The sequence below is a fragment of the Vicia villosa genome, unplaced genomic scaffold, assembly GCF_029867415.1.
Source record: "Vicia villosa cultivar HV-30 ecotype Madison, WI unplaced genomic scaffold, Vvil1.0 ctg.000274F_1_1, whole genome shotgun sequence".
Taxonomy (NCBI): domain Eukaryota; kingdom Viridiplantae; phylum Streptophyta; class Magnoliopsida; order Fabales; family Fabaceae; genus Vicia; species Vicia villosa.
This window is the reverse complement of record NW_026705116.1, coordinates 120,612-135,005: the sequence shown is the minus strand read 5'-3', so window position 1 is coordinate 135,005 and position 14,394 is coordinate 120,612. Positions and strand designations below refer to the sequence as shown.

General features: G+C 35.7%; 1 protein-coding gene across 1 annotated transcript; it reads right to left on the bottom strand.

Moving 5' to 3' along the window:
• Positions 1–10,395: 10,395 nt before the first annotated feature.
• On the bottom strand, positions 10,396–11,339 carry LOC131626214 (uncharacterized). The gene has a single exon (XM_058897042.1). The coding sequence runs from the start codon at positions 11,120–11,122 to the stop codon at positions 10,688–10,690; it is 435 nt and encodes a 144-aa protein (XP_058753025.1). The 5' UTR covers positions 11,123–11,339; the 3' UTR covers positions 10,396–10,687.
• Positions 11,340–14,394: the final 3,055 nt, after the last annotated feature.

The window sequence follows — 14,394 nt, the reverse complement described above, 5'->3', positions numbered from 1 at the left end:
TTATCATCATCATCCTCAATAATCATCATCATCATTCAAGTATGTTCATATATATTAACATCATTCAACCACAATTCTATCATCATCATGTCGAAAACATGCACATATTTACTACAATCATCATCATCATCAAGAAATAGTAACATATATTATCATCATTCTAAAACCAGTCAAATCATCATCACATAGATCGTTTAATAAGGTTCATTTAGCCCAAAACGGCGCATCAAATGAACCAACGGTTAGAAAGTTATGCCTCTTTGAACTTTCTTAAAAAAAATCACAAAACATCAACAGCACGCGGCGCCATCACACATTCGCGGCGCGGAACGAATCGAAACAACGCCATCGCGGCGCGGCCACATGTTCGCGGCGCGGAACGAATCGGAACAACGCCTTCGCGGCGCGGTCACCTGTTCGCGGCGCGTACTGAACGCAACAAGACTTCCTTACCTTATGCCTTCAGGTTCGCGGCGCCTCCCCTATGTACGCGGCGCGAACCGCGATTCTAAAAACCCCAATCTGCAGAAAAACAGCATTCCATGTATCCCAAACACCCCAACACATACCAGTGCGAACATGGAGAATTAGAATGCACAAACAACACAATTTACGTCTCGTAATGCACCAAATATACATCAATTGAGATTATAACAACACATACATCATAGATTCAAACACAGGGGTCAAATATCATACAATTGACACAATCCCTAAACCTATCATATGACTCAATTGATCCGAATTCTACATCTATTCAGCATTACCAACCCCTAACCCGATAATAGATGTTAATCAGACAAGTCCCCCCTTACCTTAGATAATTCTGGATTCTTGGTCTCTCCCTCTATCGTTCTCCTTCACGTTCCTCGTTCTTCAGACTTCTTTCTTTCACGCTCTTTCTTTTTTCCCAATTCCAATGTTTATGAAATAATAAAATTAGAAAAAGGTTTTTCAGAATTACCCCCCCTTCTTCCTCTATTTCCACATATGGCCCAAAAGCCAAAACCTCATTTATTCATTATTTCCACAATTTCTTTAATAATTCTAATTATTAATTCAATAATAAAATTAAATTAATATTAAAATTATACAAGCGTTACAACTCTCCCCCACTAAAAGAGTTTTCGTCCTCGAAAACATACCTCAAGCAAAGAGCTCCGGGTAGGAATCTTTCATCTGGCTCTCTAGCTCCCAGGTAACATTCCCTTCAGCTGGTCCTCCCCAAGCTACTCTGACTAAAGCTATTTCCTTGCCACGCAATTGCTTCAGTCTTCTATCTTCAATCCTCACAGGCAATGTTTCAACCGTTAAGTTGTCTTTTACCTGTACATCGTCTACTTGGATCACATGGGACGGATCTGGAATGTACTTCCTCAATTGAGACACATGAAACACGTCGTGCAAGTTTGCAAGCATCGGCGGCAAAGCGACACGATATGCCAATTCTCCCACCTTTTCAGAAATTTGGAACGGTCCAATAAAACGCGGAGTCAATTTCCTTGACTTCAATGCCCGACCAATTCCTGTCATAGGAGTAACTCTCATAAACACATGATCTCCCTCTTGAAACTCAAGTGTCTTCCTCCTTTTATCATAGTAACTCTTCTGACGACTCTGAGAAGCTCTCATCTTCTCCTGAATCATCTTAATCTTCTCTGTAGTCTGTTGTACAATTTCTGGCCCAATCACAGCACTCTCACCAGATTCATACCAACACAACGGCGTCCTACATCTCCTACCATACAAAGCCTCAAACGGAGCCATACCAATGCTCGAATGATAACTATTGTTGTAAGTAAACTCGATCAAAGGCAGATAGCTATCCCAAGTACCTCCTTTTTCCAGCACACAAGCACGTAACAAATCTTCTAACGACTGTATTGTCCTCTCCGTCTGTCCATCCGTCTGCGGATGATAAGCAGAACTCAACCTCAGTTTAGTACCTAAAGCCTTCTGCAAACCTTCCCAGAACTTAGACGTAAACCTCGGATCTCTGTCTGACACGATACTGGAAGGAATACCATGAAGACTAACTATCTTCTCGATATACAACTGAGCTAGCTTCTCCATCGGATAATCCATCCTCACCGGTATAAAATGTGCAGATTTCGTCAACCTGTCTACCACGACCCAGATAGCTTCATAATTCTTGCCAGTCCTCGGCAAACCCGACACAAAATCCATTGATATGCTATCCCACTTCCACTCAGGAATAAACATCGGTTGCATAAACCCAGACGGTTTCTGATGCTCAATCTTTGACTTCTGGCAAATTAAACAAGAGTACACAAACTCGGCAATTTCTTTCTTCATTCTCGGCCACCAAAACAACTTTTTCAAATCATGATACATCTTGGTAGCACCAGGATGAATACTCAACCCACTACGGTGTCCTTCTTCTAAAATACGTTTCCGGAGTTCAACAATATCAGGGACACACACTCGATCACCAAACCTCAGTATACCATTTTCATCAATTCTAAATTCACCACCCTTGCCTTGATTAATCAAAGTCAACTTATCTATTAACTCAACATCATCTTTCTGACCCTCTCTGATCTCTTCAAGAATGCCACTAGTCAACTTCAACATACCCAATTTGACACTAGTAGGAGTACCTTCACATACTAAACTCAAGTCTCTGAATTGTTCAATCAAATCCAATTCCTTCACCATTAGCATAGACATATGCAAGGTTTTCCTACTCAATGCATCAGCAACAACGTTTGCCTTACCCGGATGGTAATTCAAACCAAAATCATAATCTTTCAGGAATTCTAACCATCTTCTCTGCCTCATATTCAACTCTTTCTGTTCAAAGAGATACTTCAGGCTCTTATGATCACTGAATACCTCAAATCTTGAACCATACAAATAGTGTCGCCACAACTTCAAAACGAACACTACAGCTGCCAACTCCAAATCATGAGTCGGATAATTCCTCTCATGCGCTTTAAGTTGTCTCGACGCATAAGCAACTACTTGCTGATTTTGCATTAACACACCACCTAAACCCATTAGTGATGCGTCACAATAAACCACAAATGATTCTGTCGGACTTGGTAAAATCAAGATAGGAGCACTAGTCAATCTCCTCTTGAGCTCTTGGAATCCTTCTTCACACTTTGCATCCCAAATAAAGGCTTGTCCTTTCCTGGTCAGTTTAGTTAACGGCAATGCTAACTTTGCAAATCCTTCAATAAACTTCCTGTAATAACCTGCAAGGCCAAGAAAACTACGAATCTCTGATACTGACTTCGGAGCTTCCCACTGAGACACGGCTTCTATTTTTGTAGGATCAACAGCAATACCATTCTTAGAAATCACATGTCCAAGAAAACTAACTTCTTCTAACCAGAATTCACACTTCGACAGTTTGGCAAAAAGTTGCTTCTCCTTCAACAGTTCTAACACAGTTCTGAGGTGTTCGGTATGTTCTTCCTCATCCTTAGAATATATCAGGATATCGTCGATAAATACCACCACAAACTGGTCGAGATAAGGATGAAATATTCTGTTCATATACTCCATAAAAACACCAGGTGCATTAGTAACTCCAAACGGCATTACAGAATACTCATAATGTCCATACCTTGTTCTAAAAGCAGTCTTCTGAATGTCATCATCTTTTACACGTATCTGGTGATACCCAGACCTCAAATCAATTTTACTAAATACTCGCGCTCCAACCAACTGATCCATCAAATCATCAATCCTCGGCAATGGATACCGATTCTTGATAGTAACCTTGTTCAATTGTCTGTAATCTACGCACAGCCTCATCGAACCCTCTTTCTTCTTTACTAGTAACACAGGCGCACCCCACGGAGAAACACTAGGACGAATAAATTTCTTCTCCAGCAATTCTTCCAACTGCTTCTTCAGTTCGGCTAGCTCAGACGGCGACATACGGTACGGTGCCATCGACACTGGACTGGTTCCCGGAATTAAATCAATAGAAAACTCCACTTCTCTTTCCGGTGGTAATTCATTTACATCTTCAGGAAAAACTTCTGGAAATTCACACACCACAGGTAATTCGCTACTAGCCACCTTTTCTTTCACATTCATCATTGCGAACAACATAAATACTGTTGCACCATCTCCGATAGCCTCATTCACCTGCCTAGCTGTCATTTCCAGATTATCAGCACAACCCTCTTCAGGAAAAATTACCGTCTTCTCAAAACAGTTGATATGAACACGGTTGAACTCCAACCAGTTCATTCCCAGGATTACATCAAGTTCTTTCAACGGAAGGCACACTAAGTCCATCCCGAATTCTCTACCAAAAATGTCAACCGGACAATTCAAGCATGCAGACGAAGTAGTTACTGAACCCGACGCAGGAGTGTCAATAACCATACTTCCATTTATATCAGATATCTCTAGATTCAACCTCATAGCACAATCCAAAGAAATAAAAGAATGAGTTGCTCCCGTATCAATAATTGCAACTAAAGGTGTGCCATGAATGAAACACGTACCTTTAATCAATCTGTCCTCTGGAGTAGTCTCTGACCCGGTCAAAGCAAAAACCTTTCCTCCCGATTGGTTCTTCTTTGGCTTAGGACAATTAGGACTGATGTGACCTTCTTCACCACAGTTGTAACAAGTCACAACCCTCTTCTTACAATCAGCCGCGACATGACCCACTTCCTCACACTTGAAGCACTTCTTCTGGTTCAGCTTACACTCATTCCTACGATGTCCCATCTCACCACAATTGTAGCATCTGATACGAGCACTGGAATCTCCCCCACTGGGTTTCTTCCAATCAACAGGTTTACCTCTACCATATGGTTTACCTCTGTCCATAGGCTTCTTCCCCTTTCTGTCAACCAACTCGCGAGAGTGAGATGACTTCAGCTTGACGCTATCTTCTTCGAAAATCCTGCTACAATCCACCAGATCCACAAATCTCCGGATCCTCTGGTACCTGATACCCTGCTTGATCTCATCACGAAGGCCATTCTCAAACTTGACACATTTCGAGAATTCACTGGCTTCGTCGTTGTTGTAGTGCACATAGTACTTTGCCAGTTCCACAAACTTGGCAGCATACTCTGGTACAGTCATGTTACCTTGAACCAACTCCAAAAATTCCACTTCTTTTCTGCCCCTGACATCCTCAGGAAAATACCTCCTCAGAAACTCCCTTTTGAATATAGCCCAAGTAACCGCTATACCGCCGGCATCCAGTTCAGCTTTTGTTGTCAACCACCAGTCATCAGCCTCCTCAGACAACATGTGGGTACCAAACCTCACCTTGAGATTCTCAGCACAATCTATGACTCGGAAAATCCTCTCGATCTCTTTGAGCCATTTCTGAGCACCCTCAGGATCGTGCGTGCCTTTGAACAATGGAGGATTGTTCCTCTGAAAATTCCCCAGTTGCCTATCAGCACCAATCCCTGCTCCTACAGTCCCTCCTCCAAGCACACCAGCAATCATGCCCAGAGCCTCAGCAAGAGCATCATCGTTTCTTCCTCCTCTTCCAGCCATTTGTTCTGCTTAAATGCAACAATCCAGTCAGAACAAAGCATCGACAAATAACTCGTATTAGTCGTATACACAGGAAAACTGACACTGACACTAAGACTCTGGTCACAACGACCAACTATGCTCTGATACCACTATTGTAACACCCCTCTAAATAACCCGCGGCAATTAAACAAATTATTAAATCAGAGTAACATGTAGAGAGGTATCACAATTCATAAATAACAAATTACACGTCACATAAGTCATGCATCATTGGAACACCTGAAAATCATAACTCATTATCCAAACCATGTTCTACGCAGCGGAAAAATACCACATCAAGTCTACATTATTATTAAACGTATCAGACTCCAACCAAAACAGATAAATATAGAGTTACAATCAAAACTACAAACAAACGTTCCCAGTGTTACAACTACCAGAGCATGACACCTGACGCTAACTAAAACACGGACTCATGAGCTAATCCTCACCGAGTCGAACAGCCGCTATCCTCAGTCTGAAAATGACAACATGTAAGGGTGAGTCTCGTCATAATTAACAAATGTTATAAGGTTATAAAGCAATAACACGTCACAGTTGCATCATTCACCCAATTGTTTCATAAACAGACAATCAAAACAAAACAAATAACAACTAACGCATCATCAGCATTTACAACACTGGAATACTTCCAATCATGTCATAAATCGTGCATATGAATGAACTGACACTATCCATGTGGTACCAACGTCATCCAATGGGAATGACCCATGACCGATCTATCATCATCCAGATACGGCCCTGCCAGCACAGATTCCACACAATGGGAATCATGCCCTTCACTGATCCAACACTTCCCTTATGGATACAGTATCAACAATGCACATGAATGAATGCAACATATATAACATACTTATATCATTATCATCATCATCCTCAATAATCATCATCATCATTCAAGTATGTTCATATATATTAACATCATTCAACCACAATTCTATCATCATCATGTCGAAAACATGCACATATTTACTACAATCATCATCATCATCAAGAAATAGTAACATATATTATCATCATTCTAAAACCAGTCAAATCATCATCACATAGATCGTTTAATAAGGTTCATTTAGCCCAAAACGGCGCATCAAATGAACCAACGGTTAGAAAGTTATGCCTCTTTGAACTTTCTTTAAAAAAATCACAAAACATCAACAGCACGCGGCGCCATCACACATTCGCGGCGCGGAACGAATCGAAACAACGCCATCGCGGCGCGGCCACATGTTCGCGGCGCGGAACGAATCGGAACAACGCCTTCGCGGCGCGGTCACCTGTTCGCGGCGCGTACTGAACGCAACAAGACTTCCTTACCTTATGCCTTCAGGTTCGCGGCGCCTCCCCTATGTACGCGGCGCGAACCGCGATTCTAAAAACCCCAATCTGCAGAAAAACAGCATTCCATGTATCCCAAACACCCCAACACATACCAGTGCGAACATGGAGAATTAGAATGCACAAACAACACAATTTACGTCTCGTAATGCACCAAATATACATCAATTGAGATTATAACAACACATACATCATAGATTCAAACACAGGGGTCAAATATCATACAATTGACACAATCCCTAAACCTATCATATGACTCAATTGATCCGAATTCTACATCTATTCAGCATTACCAACCCCTAACCCGATAATAGATGTTAATCAGACAAGTCCCCCCTTACCTTAGATAATTCTGGATTCTTGGTCTCTCCCTCTATCGTTCTCCTTCACGTTCCTCGTTCTTCAGACTTCTTTCTTTCACGCTCTTTCTTTTTTCCCAATTCCAATGTTTATGAAATAATAAAATTAGAAAAAGGTTTTTCAGAATTACCCCCCCTTCTTCCTCTATTTCCACATATGGCCCAAAAGCCAAAACCTCATTTATTCATTATTTCCACAATTTCTTTAATAATTCTAATTATTAATTCAATAATAAAATTAAATTAATATTAAAATTATACAGGCGTTACAGCCAACATATCTTAATTCATCCAATTAATCTTCCTGTCTCTGTTTTTTTGCTCTCCACCAAAATTTTACTAGGATTGATTAAATTCCAGGACAAACACACTCCGGCAATTTATAGCAGCTGATTATGTATGGCATGAAATTGTTTAGGGGACTTTCATTTAATTTTTTCCACATCCACTATTTTTGTTACTTTTAACATTATATGTTGTATTGTTAACTATGCGATATCATATAACACATAGTAGCGGTCTAACTTATGAAATGGCTGCTAGTATGTCAAAATAGTTTTTGACTGAATGATGTATAAATTTCAACAACAAAAGAATTTTAGACATTCCTTCTATATTTTCTCAAACAAAAATAATATAAACGCTCAACTGTCGGTGCTGGCAGTGCCATTATTCTCTTTCGTTCTTTTTCGCACATGATTATACGTCTCTCTCTGTCAACTACCCATGAAAAGGATGATAATCAGTTATTTTAATTATTTAGGCATGATAATAAGGACCCCAAATAATATTATTTCCATATAAGTTTCACGATTTTCTTTTTTAAAGTAACTTGAATGGTTAACACATTTAAAGTATAATGGTTAACCACCCCAAATCAATTTTTTTTCAAATATATATATATATATATATATATATATATATATATATATATATATATATATATATATATATATATATATATATATATATATATACACATACTCCCTAAGAAAAAAAGGCATAAAAATCAACATTTAAACAAAACTAGATCTCTCCGATCAAAAACACCTACAATAGCAACAAGCCAAAAAAACACAATGGGAACACATTTGAGGGAGGCCGAAGCCACTCAAACTGTTATTAGTTTAGAAACAGAATAGGATTCTCAAGCCAAGCCGAGAAGGCACGTGAGTTTTCCACAAATCTACTAAAATGTTATTTCCAAGCCAAAATAATATTTATGTCTTCTACATTTTTTGGTACCATCGAAGAGCCGAAAAAAACTATATCATTTTGAGATTTTCAAATCGACCAACAACATTTATTAACATGGTATCGAAGCAAAGTTTAAAATGTTATGTGTTACATACAATCAGATTATTGTTATTGAACCACTTGTTATATTATATGTTATGTGAAAAAATGTGTTAAAAATCCCACATATTATTGTTATTGAACCACTTGTTATATGATTTTCGATAGCATGGATGAAAGAGTGTGTTAAATGTCCTCGATAATATATAATTTAAACATATTAAGCCGCTAACCATATGCAATTAAACACGATTTTAAAGTTGATGATATTATTTTAAAAAGATATATTTAATCAAAAATTATAATATAAAAACATTAAATATATTTAAATTATTTGTTATATCCAACTTTATTTTATGAATTTAATGAAAATACACCGACTGTGTAAAGCAGTTTTACACTGTCAATGAAATCATAACCGTTGATTTTTATAGAAGTTTGATTTTGTCTAAATCATATTTAAAGTATTTCCTTTTAAGAGTTGTGATGCACTGAATATGTAAAATATTTTACAGTGCACTACCTTTAACCTCTTATTTTATACTCGATACTAAATAGGTTAAGTTTTAAAATCAATTTAATTCTGAAAGGATTTTCTTAAGCTCACAAATAAATATTTAAATATGGTGAATTCTTATCTACCCAACTCAAAAAGTTGGGTAAAGTTACCTTCAATATAAAATGTCTTGGAAACAACCAAAAAATATGTTATTTAATAATTAATTAAATAAGATAAAACTAAATGATGCAATATTATTGGTGGAAGGTACACTACCCAACTTTTTTAGATGGATAGAGAAGTTGTCCCCTTTAAATATATTTATCTAAATATGTTAAAACAAGTCGAGGAAGATGAAATGAAATGAATTACATATAAAATATATATTAAAATATAGATTTCATCTTATAGTTTGAAAATTTGTAATTGATGAGCAGAACAAATTCATCATTCCACATAAATGAATGGGAGGAAAAAAAATTCAATTAAACACATTTATTTAAAAGATTTATTTTCGAATGGCACATATTTGAAAGATAATAAATGTCAATTAAACATACTAGTATATATTTTTCTTAGAATATTGTATTATATAGTCCATTGTCCATAATATTGATCACATTTGCAATAAAGACTGGTCCCAAAATGAGTGACTTTAGTTTTCAATACTTTTCATTTGGTGAAGCTTATTTGTAGTTTTTAATTACTGTTTTTTGTGCATATGTTAGAGTAGAGTAAGTGAGCATAATAAGTTTATATCTAAGAAAGAGGATTGAAGTGAAATACGAAAGGAATTCAAGTGTGAATGAAGAGGGAGGGAGGAGGAGTATTATTAGCATTGAAGTTGAAGTCAATGAAACCGAATGCTCGAATTTTCATCCAAAATAAGATTTGAATAAATGCAATGTTTTTAGTGGTAATGCACATGCAAAAACATGCACATCTATAGTATATGTTTATATTAATGACAACTGGAAAAATGAAGTAATGCACCGACAGATAGCAAAAACATGTGATGTAGCATCATAACAATAACAGTGTGCTGTGCTGTGCTGTGCTGTGCTGTGCTGTGCGGTGGAACCGTCCAAAGACAGCCTTGGCACAATACACGGTTTAGTTTACCTCTTTTTGTCTTTGTTTCTTTCGTCAAAGTTAACTTGAGTCATAATGAAATTGAAACCCCACCCAAAATTAAAGTGGTAGATTTATTTTTGTTTTTTTGAAAGGCAAAAGAGGCCAGCTATTATATATAGCACCGACACAGAACAGCTGGTAATATGATAAGATTGCAATCCACAAAACAACCTAGTTATATTATTATTATTATTATTATTATTATTATAGAAAGAGAGAGAATAACAAGAATAATATGTAAAATAACTAGTGATTACGTACAACCTTTTTTTTGTCACGTTTACGACGGACAAGGCAACAATGAATATTACAGAATTACACAAGCAAGAATATTAATTATACATAAAAAAATAAAGAAGGAATTGCAGAAGTAATTTTCTGGAGGAAGTCTATTGCAGAAGTAATTTTCTGGAGGAAGTCTATTGCAAAAGTATTTTGAAGAATGGATGCATGGAATTATTTGAAGATGCATTCACAAAAATAATTAACACTCGCCTCGCCGTGATGAATATTATCATATCATTGTTTGTGGATTTGGCGTGTAGGTTTGAGGAAGGTACGAGTCATCAGAATTGGTGATTCTTTTGATCTCAGAACGCATCCGGTAGAAAACATGTTTCCAACTTCCTCTGTCGCCGGATGCAAGGTGCTTTGTTTCCTGCTCGTTCATTTCAAGATCTGTTGCAAAGATAGGTTTCCTGGAGAGGATCCAGGCGAAAATCCAGAGCCACCAACTTCTGATAGAATCACCTACGGAGGAGGAGGAGAAAGAGAGGGACTTGGATCTGGGAAATGACCAATTAGCTGCTGCTGCGGGGATGTTGTTGAGGGAAGAACTTGATAGACGTCTGCGAATGCCTCCTGCTACTCCTGCTGCGGCTGCATCATCGTTGGTGGTGGATACAGGGAGGGCATTTCCGCTTCTATTGGGGAAGAAGTTTCTGCTCATGATGTATATTGTTGTCTCTTCTGTGGACAAATAATGATGATAACAATTTCTCTGTGTTTTGTTTGTGGGTTTTGGTGTTTGCGTGCGTGTTGGTTACTACTAAAACCTTGGGTAGCTTTGTTTGTGGAGAAATGATGATAATATTATGGTGAAATGTATCCTTCACAGCTCTATCACAGCCTGTTTATTCCCTTTGTGGGGTCTATTTCTTCACCATTTACACCCATTGCTATTTTTATTTTATGCCAACATATATATTAATATAGGGGGCAACTTCATTACCCAACAAAATAAGTTGGGTAACATTACCCATATGAATTGTAAGTAATTGATTGGTTTAAAAATATGCCATATGACATGTCATTAGAAAATTTATAATTACAACTAGTTGTTGTATCTTTTAATAATTATAAATTTATCCTATGTAATTAAATTGATGTTAGTTTCCAATGCAGAATTTTAATTAATGATCATCACCACAAATTAATTCACTGTGCATAGAAAACAATACATATGATTTTTTTCTCTTTACATGATGCTTCAGGTTTTCGTTTTGATGTTTTCCTTATTATATTTTTCTATTTTTTAAATACTTGTTTAAAAAAAATACTATTCTTAATACTAATATGATTTACAATTTTTTTTATAAAAAATATATGATATATTTAAATCAAGATATGTTAGATGACTACTCCTCTCATAAAAAATATTTTAATTGGATTAAGTGTAGTTTTAAAAAATTAATACAATATTAATAAGAAAACTTATTTTCATTTACCCCTAAACTTAATAATAAGATTAGCAATGTTATTTAGCAGGAGCTCGTTTACCACTCGAGTTCAATTGTTTAGTTGCTTTTTTAATATTTAATTTATTATAAAATTGAGTTTTTTAATTACATATCATAAATATATATTGCGTGCACATCCAAAATAACCAAATTCAATTTTGAATTTTAATTTTCAAATTTTTTATTTTATCATAAATATTCAATTTCATAATTTTAATTACACCATATAATATTCAATTTCATAATTTTCAAATTTTTTATTTTACCATATTATTCAATTATACTATACCTTTTTTTATCACTTTACTTCAGACCATTATCATATATTTAAATTAAATAGGGTTATTAAAACATGACTTACACTAAGCTAATGTTCTCCAGTGTTACAATTATCAGAGCATGACACTTGACGCTAAACTAATACACTGACTCATGAGCTAACCTCACCAAGTCGAAAGCCGCTATCTTCAATCTGAAAATGACAACATGTAAGGGTGAGTAGTCTCATTCACGATTAACAAATATTATTGCATCATAAACAATAACACCTCATAGTTATATTATTCACTCAATTTCATCATATTCAGATTATCAGGAAACATCCATCACTTACACAAACACAAAAAAAAAATACATTATTCTAACACACATCATACTCATCAATCAAGTCACAACAAATCATGCATATGTAATGAACTGACACTATGCATGTGGTACCAATCATCATCAATGGGAATAAACCACCGATCGATCCAACATCGTTGATACGGCCCTGCCAGCACAAGTTCCACACCATGGGAACTATACCTTTCACTGATCTTCCATTATCAGTTGACTATCTTCCATTACATTATTCACACATAGTCGGACATCATCAGTTGGCATTGTTTACTCATAGTAGGACATCATCAGTTGATTGTATGACATGGTTCACACATAGTCGACCGTCTTCAATGCATCCCTGACATGGTTCACACATAGTCGACCATCATCAGTTGACTATCTTCCATGGTTCACACATAGTTGACCATCATCCTATGCATCCCTGACATGGTTCACACATTGTTTACCATCATCAGTTAACTATCTTATGTTGTTCACATATAATTGACCATCTTCAATGCATTTATGACATGGTTCACACATAGTTGACTATCTGACATGGTTCACACATAGTAGACCATCATCAGTTGACTATCTTTCACGGTTCAGACATAGTTGATCGTCTTATATGCATCCCTGACATGGTTCACACATAGTCGACCATCATCAGTTAATTATCCGACATGGTTCACACATAGTCGACTGTCTCCAATGCTTCCCTGACATGGTTCACACAAAGTCGACCGACATTAGTTGATTATCTAACATGGTTCACACATAGTCGACCGTCTTCTATGCATTCTTGACATGGTTCACACATAGTCTACCATCATCAATTGACTATCTGATATGGTTCACACATAGTTGATCGTCTTCTATGCATCCTTGACATGGTTCACACATATTGGACCATCAACAATTGGTATCTGAATACTCAGGAGTTTCTCTTATTACTCCGTGGTATCTAAATACTCTGATAAGAGTTCCTCATCTTACTTTGTGGTATCTGAATACTCTCTGGAGTTCTTCATCTTATTCGGTGGTATCTAAATACTTTCATAAGAGTTCCCCATCTTACTTTGTGGTATCCTAATACTCTCATGAGTTCCTCATCTTAGTTTGTGGTACTGAATACTCTCTTAGGAGTTTCCTATCTAAGTCTGTGGTATCTGGATACTCTCATAGGAGTACTTCATCTTAATCTTATATTCTACGAAGACTTTCCAAAAAAATTCCAAAGACTAATATTTTTAAATTATATTTTATTAATTATCTCATAGTTAAAATCACTTAATTATTTTTATCAATATATTTTAAAAAATTGATATTAAAAAATATTATATTTTTAATGTTAGTAACAATTTAAAATTTGATATTTTTAAAAACACTATATTAAAAAGATAAAAATTTTAAAATATTATTTTATCAAAAACAATTAACAAATTAATTTATTAGTTAATATTTTATTTTAGTTTATTTTATTAAAGTTTGAAGATTAATCAAATGAAAATTATTTAATTTAATTTGAATAAACTTTTTATCATTTAAAATATGTTGCAACATTTACATATTAATTAATTAATAAAAGGGATATTATTGCTATATAAAAAAATATATGAAATTAATTATGAGGAATAGTTCAACTTAATCTTCACGTGAGATAATGTAGTGCCTCATAAAAATATATAGTAGCAGCAATAATTTAATGAGTTTAAAAGTTGTGCACTGACATTGTAAATTAACTTTAAACATATAACCAATCAAAATTCTTACATTTTTCATGTTATATTAATTTTTTAAAATTAAAATTATATTTTAATTAAATATATGATTGTAATTGGTTGACAGTGTAAAAATATTTTACACTGTCATTGTATAT